The 23443-nt window shown below is 37.3% G+C and overlaps 1 protein-coding gene across 1 annotated transcript; it reads left to right on the forward strand.

Annotated features, from left to right (window-relative positions):
• The first annotated feature begins 9235 nt into the window (after positions 1-9235).
• Positions 9236-13701, forward strand: LOC577494 (mRNA decay activator protein ZFP36L1). The gene is made up of 2 exons (XM_777718.5): positions 9236-9446; positions 10020-13701. Exons 1-2 carry the CDS (start codon positions 9387-9389, stop codon positions 11118-11120), a joined length of 1161 nt encoding a protein of 386 aa, XP_782811.1. The 5' UTR covers positions 9236-9386; the 3' UTR covers positions 11121-13701.
• Positions 13702-23443: the final 9742 nt, after the last annotated feature.

The raw sequence follows: 23443 nt of genomic DNA on the forward strand, positions 1-23443 counted from the left end.
TGTTTTTTTTGTCAAGTTCGGTATTCATTTAAAAAAAAGTGGTGCAGCTATATTCAGGTAAGCATAATTATAACGACAACATTAAATCAGGATTGCTTCTCCTTCTTTACAAAATATTGTATCGTGAATTTAGTTGTTTATAATGTATTATATACCTCACTTAAGAAATCCAGCTATCTGATTGGTCGAAATTGGAGTCGTGATTTTTGCGTAAAGAAACGAAAAATGCCAACTGTGCGGCAATACAGATTGCGACATTTCTATATTATGTAGTAGTAGTTGTATAGTTATTATTATTATTATTAATATCAATATTATTAATATTATTGTCACCATAATTATCATTTTTATTATTATTCTGAGGCCAAAATGTTTCATGAAGAGATGATAGCTAGCACACATACATTATTTACACAGAATTTTTAATTCATTTTATAAAAATGTTAACGTAGGAGTATAAATGATTATTATCTTTTAACAACGCACGATGGACAAAGATGATAATGATTAAATTCATCAAAACTGTTGTCCTCTCTCAATCGCCCTATGCTTCAGCATTACCCTAACAGCTCGGAAACGATGTAGGCCTAGGCAGTGGCGGATGCTGGTGGGAAAACGTGTAAAAACACGTTAATTTTACCTTTGTTTGGAGATCCCCCTCCCCCCCCCCCCCCCCCCCCCTCCTCCTGTATAGGGAGATCGTGGAATTGGATGCTGGGCATAATTATCCAAGATTGTCAGTGACAGGGGATGGGGTGCTGTGAAATGTTTGAAAACGAAAAAAAAAAAAAATCTCGCATGGGAAAAGTATGAATTCAAATATTCATTATGTTTTTAAATGGGGTGGCCAGTGCTATAAACAGATAAAGATGCATGAGGAGAAAGGAGGAGAGAGCGAGAGCAGAAGAGATGTACAATATCATTCACAAACTACCTTTTTTTAAATGTAAAATTTAACGAAAACATGTTGATAATGTATTGATCCGTCTAGACATTTTTGAATAAAACTACCCTATAATCAATATTGGAAGTGTCAGTAAAAATGCTAAGCTATTTTATTACGTTTGATTTGATCTGCATTGAATACTTGCATTGATTTCTATCTAACGTTTTTTCCAAAATGAGAAATCAATTTGTATTTCAAAGAATTGAAAGCATCGACTATCTCGTGGATACGATGCCTAGAACCTTTCAATCTTAATATTTCACATCAAATGTTAACCAAAATAATTTAAATTTTGTAATTCGTCGCCGATGTGATGATTAAGATGAAACGAGCAAAATTAATTCATGATCGATGCAGCATCGTGCAAGAGATAAATAAACATTTGCATTCACATAAGCCGGACCGAACTTATAAAAGATCATCCTGCCGATGCACGGTTTCGCATCTCATTCCCGTCTTTGTCACTTTCTCCTGCGCTTTTATAATTTTGGCGCGCTTTTGACTCCCTTCTTCCTCCTTCTCTTTTGTTCCCTGTTGATCCCAATCATCCGTCAGTCTTTCTGACTCGCATACGTCGAGCCAGGCATAGCGCCAGGGATGGTCATCGCGTCTCTAATAATGGATGGGAGAGTTTCATTGATGATGGGCAATCATCCTTCCGACTAAGTAGTTTTAATATTCACAATCCTATTATACAGTGCGTATCCCCCAAAAATATACCTTTGGTAGAATTCCATTTAGAAGCTATAACCTGTGTGACCTTGAATTATATTTCATTTTTAAGAGTAACTAATACCTTATTCATAGCACTGCTGCTAGAGATGACTGAGCAGCAACCAAGTTGGGCTTGATAAAATAGGTTGATCAATTTCAGCCCGACAATTATTATTTACCATGAAATAGATTTCATTTCAAGATCACGATTATGACTTAAATCATAATCTTCCAAAGATGGGTATACTTTTTATACGCACTGTATATACCCATGTCCAACTTATCTTTTTTTTTTTTTTTTTTTTTTACAGACGTACGTGTATCAATCAAATACGATAACTTATACGACTGGGAACCGAATAATACCCTCCGAATTGACGTTACTCAGTCTCGAACCGGGGTCCGCTAAGCCAATTTGTAGGCGACTCACTGACCGTACCACGGACTTTACCGCTAGACTAACACACATCTCAAGGATGGTCGGTCACACAGTGCTCACATCCAACCAATTTCACAATATTTTGTTTGGGGAGGGGGGGGGGGGTCGTACTTTCAACACCGACAAGTTCAAATGTTGTTATCTCGGTTCCTTTGTTACCGTATTTCTGCTTTTAGGAAACAGTTTATCCATGGTTTAACTGTGAAACATCAGTAGTACTGATGATACTTCAGAACAAAAAGTGACCATATGTCATGAATTATTATCTCTTGTGATCATGTCACGTAATCATTGATAAGATCAATGATACAGATCAATATTACTATCATTATTATAATAGATACGCGACGACACTAGAAAGACAGTATTCATAATCAATGCGCCCTGTCGAATCAAATTCTGAACCAGCTACATGACTTGACCTAAATAGTATAGAAGAATGAACTGCAACTCCACCAAATTCAGCATACAAAATGATATAGCAGATTACTTTATGATAACACATTTATCATGTTACAATAGGAAGTCACGTTTCATGATATTCGATTCATCGACAAGTCTCGACATAAAAGTTTCATTGGAAACACAATAGGAATAATAAATTTGATGGGATAAAATGTATTGGCATTATTTATGAATGCACTATTTCTTTGGGGTACCTTAATTTCAATCTTAATAATATCGCGAGATCTTTTTCAAAATTGTGTTTTAGAATGATTATTAATTGTCACTTTTTTAAACATGTTGGAATATCCGAGTACCATTTTTGTATTTTCTCTAATAAAAAATGTTCTTCACAACGATTTAGTCTCAAACTTTCAATTGAAATTATAAATTAGCTGAGAATTATTGTGTATAAATTAGTATGTGAATATTTATGTGAAGAAAGTGTAATCTATTTTATCATAATAAATAACTGCATCCATTTTTGTGTGTTCCCCTACTCTTCCCCCCTCACTCTTAATTCTTCTCTTAGTTTATACCATGCCCCTTCTTTCCTTTCATCTTTATTTCTCTAGTATACCCTCTCAGTTCCTGTCTCCTCGTGTTCATCCCAGCTAATGCTCCTACTACAGACCTACCGCTATTATCATTGCATAGGCCTAATATCGAAGAAACTGGTAGCCTATTGTATATTAATAGGTTAAATTACATTTTTGAATGATTCTTAATCATCTCTCATTTTGTTGTTGTATATGCTATATTATAATGAGTAACATGTATATTTAATGTGTTTGTACTGTTGATTTATATATTTATATTTTTTTTACCAAATTATTGTCATTGTGTTATTGTAAATTTTCGCAATTCGGCTTTGCCGCAATAAAAGTTTCTTGAATTGAATTGAATTGAATAACCATAACAATAATAATAATAATGTGTATACTGGGCCGGGCCGCTGTGGAGCCATTATGTTGAAAGAAAGAAAAAAAAACATTCTACCCAAGTTTGATCATCGATTCCTCGGTCTCTAGCACTTATTTATTTGATTCTTGATATCAGAAGATTGTAAATCCTATCATCAGCTTTATACAGTTTGTAGTTTAGTTTGTCTTAGCTGAACATGTGCCCATTATAATCTGGATTTAGTTGTCAGTGTTATACTTGTTTGTTTGTGAAAGGAACCCCACTTACAAGCTCAAGCTTCTTTCGGGATCCCTAATTATTTTTTGCTTTGTATATCATATAATTATGTTTTGTATGCATATCTCGAACATCGTTTGTAATTTTGAATGTTTAAAATAAAAAAATGCTTGATTCAATAATTGAAATTTAATTTAATAAAATTAAATCAATCTTTATAGGAGAGATCAAACAGATGAATTAATCTATTTAAAACGTCCTTGGATACCCTTTTATCCATGTTGACATGTGATGTTCTCCTTGCCAAGTATAAGTCACAAAGCCCTCAAAGCTAGGCTAGGGATCTCACGAAGAAGAAAGCGCGGGAAATAGTAATGGATCAATGTGTTCTGTGATTCGCATCAATATTCTGTTTTCGCGCGCAAAATGTGACAGAATGTAAACAAGCAAAGAGAGAGCCACGTGGTCTGACTGATCGAGTACATGGTCTGGGTGCGAACCAACACACTGGCAGTCTTATAAAAGTTTAATGCATGGTTAAGGGCTAGCTGTCAAGCCTTCTGGCAATGACGGAAGATCAGTCGAGAGTGAATACCACAGTGAAAGGGAACGCGAACGAAATGATTTCAAGTGGTCCGGAGATGACTAGCGGAATATTAGAATTACCACCAAAAAAAAATCCGTGGAACAAATTTTGATAGAGTGCAGGTGGTATATTGATGTGTATGAGCGAGGGAATATTGTTGAGCACATTATGGCGAGCCTGCCTGCTGCACCCATGCAGTTCCATACTTTTACAGGGTGAAGTAATAATATTGTTGGATTGGGTAGTAAGCGCGCCTTTAGAAAAGTTTTCCCGCCATACACGTGGCCAGGCGAACGCACGCGCCTGCAGCTGGTTGAGTAAACAATAATCCCCCATTCCATCTCTATCCACCGTCCGACGTCGCTGCTTCACCAGGCCTGCCTCCGTACTTCGCAGATCACGAGGCAAGCGTTCCGTTACTCGACCTTGCTTGGACGAATTCCGATAAGCTCTTGGCCAGCACTATGATCATTAACAACCCCCTTGTAAACTAAGCGTGCATTAGGTTGCCATAAACAATGAATGCCTTCTCCCATCTACTACGTCATAAGCGGCTCTGTATCTAAAATCCCAATTATCCCGCAATTATCACATAAAATCTGCTAGAAAGCGGCTGATTTTCCCGCGCAAACCATCTCCAGCGGACGCTTTTACTAGCTACACAGGGTGTTAGTCGAAGTATGCACGTGAAACGGAGAGATAAGACCCTAAAATGGGTAATTCCCGGCGGAATTTGTGTGTCCTATCTGCTTATCTCGACAGGACAGACCTGGTGAACATGCCTTCTACCATTGACCAATCATCGGCAGACACAACATTATCCTCCAGCGCATTTTAGCGGAAATGAGATAAATTTTTGACTTTTCAGAATTATTGTTGTCTGGTGACTTTTTTCGTTAGGCTACTATAGCGCAAACAAAGCATGACAATAACAAAATGGAGGGGCAGAAATCACTTTCCCACGTGAAACACGATCGCCGCGAACTTCTTACGAAAAATAAACTTATAGGAGAAGTACACCCCGATGTTATCTTGGTTTTAATCTAAAGCAGAAAAAACGAGTGAAACAAAATGAGTGAAAGTTTGATCAGATTCAATAGCCTTGTGCATCGCCTATTAATATCAAATGTGATGAACATGGCAAATATGGATTACGTAATCCGAACATTTCCTATGTGACATACAATAGGGTACCGAATTACTGAAATTGCTCTTGAATTGATTTTTCGGAAATAGATCCGATCGTGTCATAAAATAGCTTGGCTTAGAAAAATGATAATAATGAGTACATTCAAATTCATGGGCTTCTCGTATGAATCTTTACATTTTAAAATCCGATGTGAAGTTCACTTCCGTACTCTTTAGTGTATAGTCAAGTAATATCCAAACCAACGAAATAATAATTGAAAGAGAGAAAGTGACGACGAGGTTTCAGCTACCGATAAGAGGCGTTTTCAAATGAAGGGAAGGGGGGAGTGCCCACTTATTTATTTTTGTTTTGTTGTTTTGTTGGGGGGGGGGGGGGCGGGGGGCACATCCCTGTTTGCCAGTACATTTTTGGCGAATTTGGGGCTGATTTCAACATATTTTTTTTTGGCCGGGGAGCACGTGCCCCCTGTGCCCCCCCCCCCCCCCCCCCTGGATCCGCCACTGTTTAGGCTATGGAATTTTGAGCATTAAATATAAATAAAAAGTATATTCTCTCGGGAAATACTAAAAACTCAACCTTGATCAACCTGATCAAAATATACGTTGCTTGAGCTCTAACTGAAAATCACGCATTGCAACTTTTTAATATTTTGTTGGTGCGGGGTGTAAAATTTGCTAAAACTTTCTTGTGATGGTGTGTAATTAAAAATGAAACCTTCTTAATTTCTTTATCGGAAAAATTACGTCGAGTAATAATCATCAAATTTCATTTAGTACTGTTATTGACTGTGACATTCATACACACGACTATTATTACATCGTATCACGGGTTCTAGGACACCTACCCCCTGGACATCCATCCCCGGATAACCACCCCCAGTCAACAAACCCCTAGGACAACTACCCCCCTTACAGTTGTCATAGGGGGTGGTTGTCCGGGGTAGTAGTCTCAGGGGTAGTTGTCCTAGGGGTAGTTGTCCGGGGATAGTTGTCTGGGGGTAGTTGTCCTGGGGGTATCCTAGACCTAGATGGTGATTGCCCTAGGGGGTAGATGTTCTAAGGGGTAGTTGTCCTTGGGGGTAGTTTACTGGGGGTGGTTATCCGGGGGGTGGATGTCCACGGAGTAGGTATCCGGCTACGTGTTTCACGGGCACGTAATACAATGCCAGGGGTTCAGTGGCGGGTCCAGGGGGCGAATCTGCCGAGAGAGAGAGTGAAGAAAGAAAGGGGAAACGAAAGAGAAAAGAAGGTTTTTAAAAAAAGAGAACAAAGTGAGAAAGAGAGAGAGAGAGAGGGAGAGAAAATCATGATTTTTTTTTTTTTTTTTTTTTGATGGGATTGAAACCCACTCCACTCCATGCACCCACTCCACCGCAAACTGTATATGCGTAATGCCTACACAAACAGCTACAGATAGGAGGTGGGGCAATACGGCTTAGGCCCCTTTTGGGGGCGGCCTAAAAGATGGGACAGGAAAAAAGAGAGCGACTGAGTAAAAATCAGAAAATACAAATAAAAGAAGGTAAATAGATGAAGAAGAGAGGAAAAGAGAGAGAGAGAAAAAAAAGGGAGAATAAAGAAGAGGAAAACAAAAGAAACATGAGACTTGTAATGCACACATAATAATTATAGTATTGCCGATGATTTGGCACAAAATGAGCCTATACGAAGAATTCGGACGAAAGTAGAACAATAGGAAAAACGGTTCTAGGACACCTACCCCTTAGGACAACTACCCCCTAAGGACAACTACACCCTAGGATAACAACCCCCTAGGACGACTACCTCCGGCACAACTACCCCCCGGACAACTACGACGGGCGTTTTTTATGGCTCTTTTTGTGATGATTACAGGACTAATCCTATAAGAACTATTTTCGAAAACACAAATGAAAGCCATGAATTCACCTCCTACGCAAATCAAATACACTATAACATTCTTGTATAGGTGTTGTGTTTACAATGACAGATACCGCATGCATGTTTACATTCCTATTATTTGAATGGAATGTGTACGTTTCACATTCTTCCATGCACGTGCGTGTGTTGATTTGATGCTTGTTGATTTCGTGGGGTTCCCCTTGTTAATATCAGGGACTTATTTTCAGGTTTTGTGGCTTTGCGGTTGACCACATCGAGGGACTAAGAAGTTTCTTCATTCCACCGAGGGATACCTGTTGGCATGTAGGTCCACCCATTTAAGATATTCTCTAAAACTGGTAAAAGAATAAATATGAATTCGTGGACTAAGGGATTTGCATTTCTGACATGTTTTGGAATGGGATCAATGGTGGAAAGAGGCCTTGGTTATTCGTTCCGAGTTCACCTGTTACTTAAAATGCGAAATCATCAAATGACTGGGTATTCGTCTTTTACAGACAAGAATGAAATACATTTTAATTTATAATGATAACTCATTAAAGATATGATCGGAATTTATTTTCTTCGTTGGATAAACCCGATGGGATTGATATAGATTTTGTATAATGTTGTTTGTGATCAGGTTCGAGTTTAGAAGATTTCCATCCAGTATCATAAATATGTAGCTCTGACTCTAGTTCCGCGACTCGAAGTGAAATGTCGCCCTCATTGTGTACATTTGTATTTGTTCGTTCAGGTAGGGTACGTACGTAGAGGGGGGGGGGGGGGGGGGGGGGGGGGGACTTGATTTTACCCATGCAATGCCATGCCATGCTTGATATTATACTTGGTCCACGCTAGTACTACACGAATGAATCATAAACCACCTTGCTAGCAGAGCTCAGACTACAGACCCTACTTGCATGTGCTTGGACGTATTTCACAAACTTATGCAATTCTACTTTAATGCAGTCCATATTACTTATAATAATAGTCTACATTGTTCAATATACTTTTTCCAGGTCTGTAGTACAGAGTGTCCATAATTATGTTGGGGTTTAAATCCGGGGTTTAAATAATGTTCTATGAATATAAGCGATGGATTAATGATATGAGAATAAGGTGAGGGTAATGCAGTGCTTATTAATTTGTGTTCAATTTTTGATCAATATCTCGTGAATATTTCCGTTGATGTGACTCTAACACACTGATAAATATCAGGTATTTTCCAGATCTTCTTGATGCGTGTGATAGGTCAATTTGTTTGACTTGAAGCCTGCTCTGATCTTGAAACCATGTTGAGTATGTCTCTTTACCCCACAAACCAAAGTTTGATACCGTAAGATACTAGTAAACAAGAAAGTTTGCCTGCAGACATCACCCCATATCTTGTTTGATTACACCCTTTAAAAAGTCACTCACAAGCCGCTGACTCGGCTCATGTTTTCCAGTTTTACACATTGCTGTACACATCGAGACTGTACACACAGCTTCTAAGCCAGTTACAAACTCCGAAAATACGTCATACTACTTATTTGGTAGCCCTGCAGGAGCCGATTGGACAGTCAAAATGTAATATTCATAGGCTACCTGTTGAAGCCCAACCCACATGGGAAGGGATACTACGCACGACTACTACTGGAATGTGGTATGTTCGTAACTCTATAAGAAAAACGGGAATAATATCTAATTGTATTGTTTTATCTTGATTCTCTTAAACCTAGCTATATACAGCCGATTTTGAGGCCTGAAATAGTTTTTAAAAATCATGATAAACCCAGTTCAGCGAATGCGATTCAGTTCATTTCAAACAGTAGGCGCGTTAATAATGAGATTATCAAACACAAAATGCGGTAGGTGCTGCGTGCACATTTATAATACACGCCCACAATGCGAGTGCTGACTAAGCCCCGCCCATTATTTTTAACTCTCTGCTCCAGATCCACGCTTTTTCCCCCAAAACCGCAACCAGCTTAGCTTTTACATTTAACTTCGTGCGGCCTGCAAGTTGAGTACACAAGCAAGCTCGAAGCTAGAAATAGGGGTTCACCAGCGCTGTGAAGTTAGTGTAGCCAAATTTTTCTAACTTCTTCGCATCTCTCCTGAAAATGTCCACCGCAATGGTATCAGCCTTTTACGATGTTGGAGATATGTTGTTTAGTCATAAGGTAATTATTCAGACTGTTTCGTAGGTTTCACTATGTTGTTCGTAGGTTTCAAATAGTAGAGCTTCTGTGCATGTACTACTACTAAGCTATGTACATTTCACGTTCATTTCACCACGCTGAACAGTGTGCTGGAATGTAAGTGGGGGTAGTCTACACACACTTGTTGAATGTCCAGTGAAGGCATGTTATTCGTCGATGTATAGCAATGCACAGTAGGCCTAGATCTACAGTCAGTGGGAGTGTAAAGTGCATGCTGTTAGGTTTTGCACCTGCGAAGTCAGCATTATGTCAATAATGTTATTTTTAGTCAAACCAGGTTAGGCTAGCCTTAATAGCCTAGAATCTACTTAGACCTACTAGGCCTAGATTTCTAGGCCTACTCCTTACCTCAGGGTTAGAGTCTAGTTCAGTGTATTATTTTTGACATTGCCTGCATATTTATAAACTAAAATGCAACATCCCTAAGCCCTGTCACTGTTCATCATAATTTTTTCATGCTGTTTTATGCCCCAACTTTTTCCTATTTCTCACCTAATCTAATGACTTTTTTTGCTATCTTTCCTTATTTTGCAGAATGTTTCTTCACTGATACATGCCAAAACGCAGCTGAGAGGGGATACTCGAGCCGTAGGAACTCCTATAAATGGATCAAATGGAGCACATCTTCTTCGAAGGCATTCCACGAGTACAACTGGGTCTACAAGCCCAATCAGCACCAACCACCTGAACGGGAATTCACTGTTCACGCAACAGATGCAGATGGAAGCTGTGTACAACAAGGAAAATCTCAACAACAAGCCTAGGGACCGGGCTCTGAGTGAGAGCGATCGCAATAATCAAACCCGCAATCAGAACTCGAGTCGGTACAAAACGGAGTTATGCAGGCCTTATGAGGAGAATGGCACGTGTAAATACGGAGATAAATGCCAATTCGCTCATGGCATCCACGAACTACGAGTCTTGTCCCGCCATCCCAAGTACAAGACAGAGTTATGTCGCACCTTCCATACTGTTGGATTCTGCCCGTATGGACCTCGGTGTCATTTCATCCACAACCCTGATGAGAGGAAACTATCATCGCCTGGTCCTTGCAGCAAATCTCCCCGTGATCGCACCATCGAGAGGCCTAGGCTCCTGCACTTCCCCAGCGCACCCCTTGGCTCGACAGGTGGCGACCTGACACCTCCGCCCATGTCCATGTGTGATAGCCCTCTTCCACTCACCCCACCACCAGCAATAGATCTTCTTAGTCAGGATGAGTTACTTGCCACGCTTACCAACAACGCCATGACTTTGAGTCAGATGCATCATGACGTACATGGAGGACCACCTTTTTCTCCGTCAGCATTATCTCCTACCACCCTTCAACATGCCTTCTCTGCTGCCCCATCCTCCCCATTCATCCCCCTTCAGCAGATCAACGACGATCTCGAGCAATTTGCAGCACTTCGTCTGGCCAGTAGACAAGGAAATAATAGCGTGTTCTTCCCGCTGGACGAGCCTGTAGTCACCAACAACTACCGACCCCCATCACCACCTGAATCCTTGTCTGATCCTGAATCTCTAGCGGACACTACCATGACCTCTACATCTCCCACGGCCAGCCCGGTGGGGGCTAGACTTGGACGCTTACCCATCTTCAGAGGTATTTCCCAGGAAGACCAACGTTATTAGAATTATATCCAACCCAGACAAGGAGATAAACCTTGCTAAAAAATCACGCAAATTAATTCGAAGTCATTAATTTATCATGGACGTCTTTATAACTTTGTTTTTGTTCCTGTGTGGACTTACAAACATTTTGTATGATCTCCAAATTATTTGATAAAAACTCATTTTGTGAAGAAAAATATGTTCAAAGTATTTTATTGATGTAGACTACATGTAAATTCTAGTGGATGCATATAAAGTTTCTAGAATTATTTATATATTAAACTATTTGATCCATTTCTTGGCAATTTTGCTCTTGGAAGGATCCTGTGCTTATTTCTTTCTTTTTTTCCCTTTTTTTCTTTTCTGTGCAGTATTTTATCTGCCAGGTTATTATAGTCTACTCTTTGTGTTCAACATGGCTTTTACAGTCTGTTACTTTTGTGTGGCAATTCCTTTATCAAAAATCAATTTATGTTTGTGTAACTGAATCATTTATTCCAGCCTGTTTTGTGACTACTACAGCAAATAGTGAACACTACGTGTGTATTTAAGTTATCTTGTAATATTTATTTTCAAATTGATTAAACGAAAGTGCAGTCTGTTGGGATGAATTTATCAAAGTGTTGAAAAGAATTCTTATTTATCGGGTTATTTTTTAAAAGATGAATTAGTTTATGTGTTATATCATTCAAGCATCTAACTTATCAATGTGTTCCATTCTAGGGATTGGGATAAAACGAAATGAATTATTTTTCTTTTCTTTTTGTAGCCATGTTGATTTGCGTGGATTAGTACTTAGTGACAGCACTGGTTTATGCCCTGTTGGAAGTACTGGTCAAAACCAGCAGCTTCATATTTCGATTTGTGTCATGTTTTCTGTGCCAATATACCTATTTAGCTTTGTACAGCGTGGTTATCTGTACTAAAGTTAAGCAGGGCTGTAGTTTTACCTTATAGACCTTATCTTGTATTTAGTAATTTATTGTCAAACCACCTAACTTAACAAAAAAAAGAAAAGGAACATAGTGCAAGAGACTTGTTTAATAACAATATGCAGCCCTTTATCTTATTTATTGTCAAGAAGTTTCATCAATCTATCAACGTTATTTGTTGGTAGTAATAATATATTTGTGAATATAGTACTTGTGCATATGTCATTGATTTATTTAACACTGCCTGTTTGGTTTCATTATATTCTCACTATTCAACCTGGAATAATCCCTGCAAAATGAAGTCGTAGTTACATGTATGATTGATTTAACTCATTATTTATCACATTTATTTTTCTGACTCCCTGTAACTGAAACTGTTAACAAAATCATCACCATTGAAATCTACTTAAGGTTGTTATTTTTAATGCTGATTATTGTATTGCACACTGCTGTTATGCATATGCTAACTTGCCTTATGAAACTTAGCAATTTTTTAACCATAGCCTTACCATTTAAGCCTCTGCTTATTTACTGTCTGTGCCTTTCTCTCTTGTTATCTCCATACACTCAAAGTGACTTGGGTTTCAGGAAGTCGTGGCATGAATCAATTATGTCGGCTAGGCTGGTGTTAATTCGAGACTGTAGACTTCTGAGCCAGGCTCTTGCTTAGAATTTGTGGTGTAAACTTCAAAACAAAGCTGTCTTGATTAGACTGAATGTTTCGATTTGTATTCGTCTTGGTGTTCTATGATATAAACAAATTATAAATCTACTCATGTAATGTACCTCGCAAAAACAGAGAGGTTTCTTTTCCAAGACATTTCAATTATTGTTCAATAATGTTTCAATTATCTCTTCTATCTTGAATGTTCAAAGGAAAGGCAACATTTGAAAAATATTTTGTCCATTTCCTTGGTTTGCCTAAATCTATGCAATATGAGTAAAACCATGTGATACTGATATAATTAATCTTCCAATATTAGTAGATCTAAAGCACAAATGTCTTCCCTCGATTTTGAGCTCATTTCTAAATTTTTGTTGAAAATGGTGCTCACATAGATGATGTAGGGAAAAGGAACTAAACACAAAACCAAGTGCCTCTGGGTTCATTTAGAATTGACTCAATGACAGTTATTAATTTGCTCTTTCTAAAGTTCAAACTTATTCTGAACCGTCGTTTATATTTAACATGAGAAAATCGTGCTCATCATCTTGGCTGTGCCATCTGATTCTATTTACTTGTACAGTATAGATATTGTAATTTATTGTAAAATGTGAGGCTCGTCCTCAAAGTTTTGACAACTCAAGAAGGTTGAACATTTCACATACATGTAGCCTCCTTCCATTGAGGACTAGGAATGAATAAGTGCAACTAGATCTAACTCAGTTTCACACCACAATAATTTATCACAAACAAATTGTAATCCAGATCTGTTATTAAAAAAGTGCCTTGTTTTCAATCATTCGTTGAAAAGAGATTCCCATTTCATATTGTTCCATTAGCTTTTTAAGATCTAAGATTTAGTCCTGTTACTTCGTCCAATGCTTATCACTATGTGATCAATATTATGCATTTGGGAACTGGTTGTTGGAGAAATGTTTGAGTTTGCAAGAGTTGTTAATGTATTATTTAATTTTATTAATAAAACCGAAGAAAAACCTACAAAAAACTTTATCAGTCTAGTACAGTATTTGTATTCGCGTTATAGTCTACTTGTGTATTTTTATTGGAACTAGGGATACATTTCATCTTCTAAATTGTTTGGTTATTGGTGGAGGGAAGGGGAGGGGGTAGAAGAATTATACTTGCTGAGAGAGTGGAGTAAAATGTGTGTGTGATTGTGACAGATAATCCTTTTGGAGTGATGGTGTTTTATATGCAATCTAAAAAAGGAACCCCAGTAGGCGATCATGGAAATGGTTTGTCGGATTGCTAGATCTATGTGTTGACGTGCTTTTTTTTAAATTGTGATGTCTGTCGAGCCTGACCGTGATAAATGTTCTTTTGTGTATGAGCTAACATGCGTGATGTGCTTCTTAATTCAGACAGGGTGATCTTAATCTGTTGTAATTTTAATCCAGATCTAGTGCCGAGTTGAAATATGAGAGCAGTCCCAATTATCAAATTTACCATCCACTCCGGGGAGATGCAGGAAAAAATGAATTCAATATTCATTCTTTAGTTTTACATGCAGAGTGCACTTGTACTATGCTGTAGGCATGTGAAAATATATCTATGAAAATGTTTTAAATTATGGGACAAGCGCATCCTTGTTGCTGTTTTTTTTTAATATCAAAACTTCCTTACTACCCGAATGGACTTATTGTTTAATTATTGGGCCCGCCCTGATACGTTAACAATTTTTAACCGAGAGGGTGCCCCCCCCCCCCCCACTCAGTGTTATTTATGGTACGCATATGCATGTTCCCTCCCTTTGAAAGCACCCCCCCCCCCCCCCCCTTCCCCTAAGTCCGGGGTGTAGAGTCAATACGGGCCGATTTTTGTGTATTGCGAGCCGGACTTTGCTGCGTGATAAGTACCCTCAGTTTTACCGGCGATGTTTCCCGTAGTAGGGGGAGGGTGCATTATAAATTATAGTTGATATAATACACTGAGTCTGAACAGTGGTATAAGATGGCCAGTCAGTCGATATATAATAGTACCCAAATCAATGAGCTAGCCAATTTAAATCTCCATTAGAAAGCAGAAGAATAGAAGGGAGAGAGAGCGAAAAGAAGTTGTACTTTACTCCTTACAACAAAAGGCAATCTAAAGGTATTGATTTTTTCGGCCTGCGGGCCGGTGAGTTCCTTTCATACCTGATTTTTGTGGTGGCTGTATAATATCACGTGACTGCAAACGGAGGGAAAGGCAACGTTGCTGATAGAAAGATAAGGACCATGTTTTTTAGTACGTTGTACGCACGTTGTACGTGTATGCTGAACGCGACGTTGACCATGTGCGTCCCATAGCCGCTACATGACTGTAAGCGAATGAATATATCTGCATTTCTCTCGCTATTATCTCTTCTCAATTTTCTGCAAATTCATTTTATCTTTTTCTACGGATGAACTGAAAACAAAATGAATAAACTGTAAACACAATAAATCGCTACGAAACACGACTGAACGTAAACAAAAATTGATTACGTCAAACTTGGGCATGGTAAAAAAAATATAGACTAGACTCTATAGACACGTTTATCATTATTTAGTAAACCACGCCCATAATGATCCACCTATACCATAGAGATATCTCTATGACCTATACATACACCCATGACACGATTACGCGCCATACCAAGTAAGAAGCGCGCCATTTCGCACAAAATGATGGAGGTTTTTTTTTTAGGCGCGCTAAAATAATATTTGTAAACAAAGAGAGATATGTGGTAGATAATAGAGTTTCTGGTGTTTTCTCTCTCCCCGTTTCTTTCTTTACTTTCTTCAAATAATTCAAATCATTGCACAAAGCCAATCCCCACAGATAGTACCTACAACTTGGCCTACCATGCACCTTTCTGTCTCTCGTATTAGGTTTATATCGACACCTCCTTTGATTTTCACGAAGTTCGCCATTCTAGAAAAGTTTGTCAAAATTCGTTTTTCCATTTGCATTTCTAATTTTAGCTTGACACAACAAATCGCAGGGGGGATTCGTTATAACAATGTGAAATCATAACACTAATTTGCCCACGAGGTTTTGGCTAAAAAGAGAAGTTGTGATTAATGCCCGTAACAAGCCCAAGTTTGGATAACTTTCTAGCCTCACATCAGACGGAAACACATTTTTTCCTCTTTCCTCATGCGTCACATCCACCTAGCTTTGGTTGGCAGCGGGATATCGACTAGGTAAGCAAACTGTGTTATGTGAAACGAGTGAAATGATTTTGTAGTAATATACCAGCGTTTCAAGATTTTATACTGGAAAGTGATATCGGATATGGGTCTCGCTCAAATTTTAACCATAGCCCTTCAGTGAGAGTTATTATATTTTCCGCATTCTTTTTCATCGATATTAAAACACCTTTCACTTTTAAGTAAAGGCCTACTTTATTCAATTTCTGATTCTACCTCTTTCCCGCCATCAAGTATATCGTTGATTTTTATCTATTTTGATACTTTGGTAGTTGCTGTACCCCCCCCCCCCCCCCCCCCCCGGTTAGGGACCCGGGCAGGCTCGGATAAACATGCATTTGAAGCAATCGTACTGTGCTCTGCACCATGGAGCTATAAGAACAAGAAGGGCGTTAACGCCCATAGTATAAACAGGGATAACGCCATTACGCCCATATGACTCTCAGTATTTATTTTGTTGTGTATCTGTACCAGCTAATTAATACTTGGTAATGGCCTGTTTACTACGAAGCACTAGACATGTGTTTACACATTACTCGCTACTAATTACCACCCAATTGGAGCAAATTACGACACGGGACGTTTTTACGACTAAACTTCAATTGAGTTTGTCAGGAGAAGATGAATCATTGACTGTGTGCGGGGGTATGCAATAATACCGCAAAAAGCTCCCTCTAGAAAAGGTGCATTGAGGCTTGGAGAAGTTCACAACTTTTACGTAAACAAAACGATGAAATATAGATATAGCTATGTAATGTTATTGTTATCAATTCATAATTCAAATAAAAACTTAAATTACCACCGATGTATGGTAATATTTAAAGATACCATGTCCCTTTTGCAGCCAACATCAAATTCTGTAGAACTTTGCAAGAATTATGAATATGTCATGTATGTCCTATCTGTGAAATATACTCCATCGTATGTACTCCATTCCAATAATCTCCATTCCCCTACCTGCTAAATCTCTTACATCTAACCTGTCCAACGCACCCCTTCTGTTCAGAAGTCAATGATAGTATATAAGTTGTAGTAGAATTAGTAATAGTAGAAGTAGTAACGATGCTACTACTAATAATTATAGTGATAATAATGATAAATATTATTAATAATAATCAAAATAATAATAATAACAATAATGAACATAATAATAATGCTGTTAATATTACTAATAGTACATGAAGACATGAATCTAAATTAGCCTGGAGAGAAAATTCCTGAAATATCATTTTGATAATAATAATAATGATAAAAATATTACTAATAGTAAATGAGCACATGTATCTAAATTAGACATACAATTCCTGAAATATAATTGTAATAGCTTTTAGTTCTGGTCCTGAACTACAAACTTCTGGTTGAGGACAATGCCCAAAAAACAATGGTAATACAGTAGTACTATAGTACGGTAACTCGCTTCTTGTACTTCTGTTTTGTAGAATGCCGCTGAAGAATTTCATGCATCCAAGTGCACAATCTTCAACGGTGTGTGTGTAGGGCAAAACCATTTTTTATTTCGCTAGATCAGAACTACATATATACCGGTACCGTAGATCCTTCTGTTTTGAGCCATTATTTTCCTGACGTTGACATTCACCCCATAATTTGACCTCTTCCAGAACGCTCTCTGGGCTATCACAGGCGGGCTTTGGGCCAACTGTGCGTGACGTCACCATATCTTTTTGCCTTGTTGACGTCATCAATTTTTTTCCGAACTTCTTCAATTTCTGCTTTCTCTCTCTCTCTCTCTCTCTCTCTCTCAAACATGGGAAAAAATTCATGACAGGTGGAATCGCTGTCTTCTCACGCTCTTCAAATCATTATTTCTGTATTCTATGTCCGGAAATACATAAGCATTTTTCAATACTTCTTTACATATTGATGTTTGATGTTCATGGTCATATGTTCTCATTTTCTTTATTGCCGAAGTATCAATAAAGTGAAGCACCAACAATATGTATACATGTATCTTTCTAATATTATCAGTATCATCCAAATACACAATTCAAGGTAACAATTATCCCATGCGTATCAAATACCCAATTATTGCTAGCTATGCTTGCTTAATATACATTATGTATAGTATACAGTCATGTTGTATATAAAAATTATTAACATAAAAATTAACATTTTAATTACGACTGGCTGGCTCACAGTATTTAAATTTATTGGACATACATGAATCTACCCATCATATTATTTCTAGATCCCCCCTTTTCATTTCATTTCTGCATGGGTTTCTTTATTTCTTCCTAATTCTATCTTGAATGTCATTAAACTCTTCAAGTTTTGTGCTGATGATATTTCTTCCGTACTCATCTCAGACTTCCCGTTCTGAGTTTTTGAAGTGAACTTTTCCGATGATTTCCCTCAATAACGGAAATCAGATGTAAATGAAAAAATAATGATTACCCGTATACCCACTTCTCTTCCGTACATTTTCCTGTTTCGGTTTAGTTTTCCTCTGCACGCGATCAAAATACCCAAGCAAAATCCATGGGCATACAGTATTACACAAAGCATGTATATGTACTCTCCAAATATTAATATATATATGTTTGAATGTGAAGTTACTGATAATACAAAACAAATGAAGAAAAAAGTGGTCAAGATGTTGTCTTCTCCTTTTCAAAATCTCAAATCAAATCGTTTCTCCTTCTTAGAAAATGATAACATTCCCATGTAGCCTAGTGATGATTTGATTTCTACGTCGTTCATCGTTTTTTTTTTATTGGTTTCATAACCATGATAATGTGAAACAAAATAACCATAATAGGAAAGACCTTTTAATCCTAAACTTGAGAAAGAAAATTAATGATGGAAGAAGCTGGTCTGGGTTCTAAAGTTGTTAGATTATTTCAAATCGACTTCGGAGAAGAAAAGTAAAATTCGAAACAAATTTGGTAGAATAAACAAACACAACAAACAAGACAAAAACAAAACAACAAAATGAAACAACATAAAACAATAACAACAGCGGCAAAAGGGAGATATCTAAAAAATAAGGGGTCGACCCCGGCCTAAGAACGACGCTTGCCTGTCACTTTGAATTTGCGTTGTTCCTGTCACTTTCAACGGGCCGGCCATTCGATGAGTTATGACAGTGAGAAGGCCATGGGTAGCATCACCATGACAACCAAAGTCTTCGAGAAGAGCACGAGTTTATGAGAGGAGATAGTTTCCGTTCCAGACATCTTCAATTCTCAATCGATTCATAAAACTTTGTGTTTATTATTATATTAGTTGAAAATATTTTGTTAGCGTAATACTGTTAGAAGAATTAAAGCAGTTGAGAATAAAGTCTGTGATATAACCCGTCTATTAAAGTCTGTTATTAATGTGAGCAATGCAATTTTCCATGTAAGTAGGTACATTTTACCAATAAAATTATTTTATAAATCTCGCTTATAGTTTCATTTATTGAATTGATTTTTTTATGGGTAAGATGAAAAGCAAAAAGCTACTATTAATTTTTATAATATGTATCTGGAAAACTATGCGGAAAACTATAAAATGTCGAAACATTCACGTCCCATTTGCATTGATACGCTATAAAATGCTGTATACTTTAAACCGAATAACCAAAGTTCAAAATCAAAATTAAAATCGAAAGCAATCTATCATTTTTATTTTATAGCAGACCCTTATTGTGAATGGAGAAAAGTATTTTTTGTCACCGTCAATCAGTCAAAAGCAGGATATATCATTTTAACAAATATAAAAAGAAATTCCTCAATACTCAGAATAATAATAATGACTAAAACGTTTTTACGATGTTCTGATGAACTTGTTGAAAGTTCATTGAACATAGCGGTAAAGACGTCACAATAAAAACCCGCACGCAATCATGACAATAGATATTGTTATCGAAATGTTATTTCTGTCACCGTCTCTATATATTTTATAGCATTGTAATGAACATTTCGGGCATTAATCACAACTTCTCTTTTTAGCCAAAACCTCGTGGGCAAATTAGTGTTATGATTTCACATTGTTATGACGAACCCGGGCTATTTTTGAACGAGACACACACAAAAGTTGTTTTACAAATGCGAAAGAGGGATATGAAAATTTGGAAGGTGAATAGAAAGAAAAACAATTGGGTCTATTTTTAGATTTTGGCATGAAACCAAAGCTCTGTGAGTTTGCGTAATTAACATTAAAAGATGACAACCAACAAAGTATTTTTCACATGTTTTTTTAAAAAGCTAAATATTATCAAAAATATGATATTTCACTGAAAACACGGAAATAATTTAAATTCATTTTAAAAAAATGTTCCTACTGAGGAATTTGATGGTTGAAGACAACTCAATTCATTTTAAAATTTTCTTCCTTTGACTATTCATTCATTGGTTTTTCATACAATCATACAATCTCAATATCTTCAGCTCAGAATTTCACTCAGTATGTATCATTATGGGTTTTAGGACACCTACACCCTGGACATTCACCCCCCCCCCCGATAAACACCCCCAGTCAACTACCCCCTGGGGCAACCACCCTTCTAGGACGACTACCCCCGGGACAACTACCTCCCGGACGCGTCATTTTTTCTGCGGCACAAATTGGGGCTTTAAAAAAAAAAGAGGTCTTGATTTAACCCTAACCCTAACCCTAAACTTTCCCATAGGCTCAACACGCACCTAACCCCAATCTGTGCCGCAGAAAAAAATAACGCCTCCCGGACAACTACCCCACAGACAACTACCCCCTACGACAACTATCCTCTAAGAGGGTGTATTATGACTGGGGGTGTCCAGATACGATCATTGTGACGTCACAAATCAATCATACGTACGTACCGCTTATCAAATGAATGTAGGTTACAATGTTTGGTCAAACCAAGAAGTTACTTCCTAGAATCACGGCCATTTGAGGCCAGTGCCATGGTTATTACTTGGTCGGTCAAGATGCGGCCTCGTCAAAATCTTGACCGCTCTCCGCATCCGTCTCAAAAACAATAGTGACTCATTCAGTTTTCAGATATGAATTTATATTGTAGATTTTGATGGGGATTTAATTGGCGGCGAAAGAAACACTAAAACCAAACACCAAATAACAATGAGCGTGTAATCACCCAAACGAGCACTGGAGATGTCATTTTGTGCACTAGGCCTACAAGCCTGCAGCCGACGACCCCCCCCCCCCCCCACACACACACACACTTCCCTTCCAACACCCTCTCGTCATGCACTGTGATTTTATTGATTTTATTGATTTTATTGATTTTATTGATTTTATTGATTTTATTGATTTTATTTGATTTTATTGATTTTATTGATTTTATTTATTTACCAACAGCAATAACTTTCATACAATCATTTACATATACATATACATATACAACTATACATGGTATGGTATAAAAAGGGGCCAGGTAATTATTATAGCACATGTGCTAGTCGAGCCTAAACAAAGCATTGGTACAAATCAGTTTAGAAAACGTAACAAAACAAAAAATAATGAATTTACTATTACAGTCGATACTTAAAAAAACAAGAATCAGTAGTCAACAATGTCTTACAATATACAAACTAATAATGTAAAATATGAATTGTGTACATATGAGATTATTTAACTTAATGTTTCATTCATGACTTGTTCAACAAATGACTTGTGACAGGATTTTGAAACCTATTTATAGACCTTGTCAATCTGACATCAACAGGTAATCCATACCAAAATTCACTGCCCCAAAAAGACAATGAAAATTGACCTTGTGTCGTTCTTAATTTTGGAAGACGTAATTGTCCACCTTCTTTTTGTCTTGTGGAATAGCTATGTTCTCTATCAGAGTACTCTATCAAAATATGAGACAAATTGTCATTGACTACATCAAACATGAAAGTAGAAATGGATAAATCATGTAAATTATACACATTTAGGATTCGCAATCTTTTAAATAATGACGCAAATGACCAGTAAGCAAATGAACCAACAAAAAACATTGCAGCGAGATGACATTTAAAGAAGAAGATATTTATTTCTTCAAAGAAAACAAAATATTTGTTAATAGCATAGGTCTGCTCCATATGATGATGTTAAATTTAAACTCAAAAGCCTTTTTGTGACAGTAGAAAGCAGGTTGAAGCTTCGACGAAACATCCTCTTTGAATAAACGCTTCAAAGTATCCAAATCCTATGATTGTATATTTTCGTCGTGTTTCTTTTAGGACAAAATATTTCTACCGATTCCATTTTCACCAAAAACAGCTCATTTAACAAGTAACGAGAATATTAAATGAAAATACTGAAGTATGTTTAAATTTTTCCAGTTAAAGACATCATGATGTCCAATTTTGTAATTCCGTAACAGGTTCCTGAGAAAGGAAAACAAAAATTCATGTATAAGGTCCGTTCCCAGAAGTGAAAAGGAGTTATTGCGGACATATGCGCAATGTTGTTGAATCCTGGAAACGCAGTGAAGCTTTTTATCAAGAACGAAATAATGTGTCAATTCACATCCTATTGCATGCCAGTTGTATCGTACCTCCCGGATCAAGAAATCTTGATTTGACAGGTTTCACCTTTTAGTGTTTCCTATTCAAATTCTTAAAATATTGACGTGATATCAAACGAAATTTGAGCGAATTTTCAATGACAAATTATGGTAAAAGGTATGTTCAGTGGCGTAAATGACGAAAACTTTTTGGGGGATGAACCCCCCCCCCCCCCCTCACCCCGGCAATCATGTCATTTCATCAACATTTGTATATCACTGTATCGAATAAGAAGAACAAAACGTAACTGTACGCCAGTGGGTTTGTTGATGAAACATTAATTTTTCTTTATTATTATTATTCGTAGATCTAGGGGGATGACAATGAAAAAGTCTCAGCTGTATTTTTCATTTTCAACACAAAAAATAATTATTTTCCTATCCATTGCCAGTATTTTACGATGTCTTGTGACTTTGCATTGTATTCAACGTATACACAGGTACACAAACTAAAATGTAACGTTATTGTGGAATGCCGAGCGCGCGTAAAGAGGAAGTAATGTAATACATTTTGTCTAGGCGCGTTAAAACAAGATCGCGTCGACTCGGCTACGCGCATACTCGACGCATGCGCAGTATACATGGATTGAAAAAGGTAAACAAATACCTGCACGCGACAAAATAAAATAATTTGCATTCTGGTGTTTTTTTTAACAAAGCCGCCGGCAAGATTTATACCTTGCCGACGGCTGTCATAGTGATAAATGAACATTTCGAGAAACGAAGATAGTGGCGATTTGAAATGAAAAGTATCAACGTGGCCTACAACAACATACGGACCTTCAATATTAACTTTGTATGGCATACGAAATTAGATAATGTAAGAAATTATCGTGATTTTGATAAGCTCCGAAAATAACTTACTTAGAAGCAGAAAAATCATAAGAAAGTTATGAATTTTTGAAAAAATGTGACCATGGAACAATGGAAATCACTACAAAATTTGCCAATTTGGTTATCAGTTTGTGACATCATTGTCGTCACTATTTACCGATTGCTTTATATATTTTAATACCATTAATTTCCCTTTTATCCCCCAAAACTTAATTTTC

This window comes from Strongylocentrotus purpuratus, unplaced genomic scaffold (assembly GCF_000002235.5).
Source record: "Strongylocentrotus purpuratus isolate Spur 01 unplaced genomic scaffold, Spur_5.0 spur5_scaffold_5, whole genome shotgun sequence".
Taxonomy (NCBI): domain Eukaryota; kingdom Metazoa; phylum Echinodermata; class Echinoidea; order Camarodonta; family Strongylocentrotidae; genus Strongylocentrotus; species Strongylocentrotus purpuratus.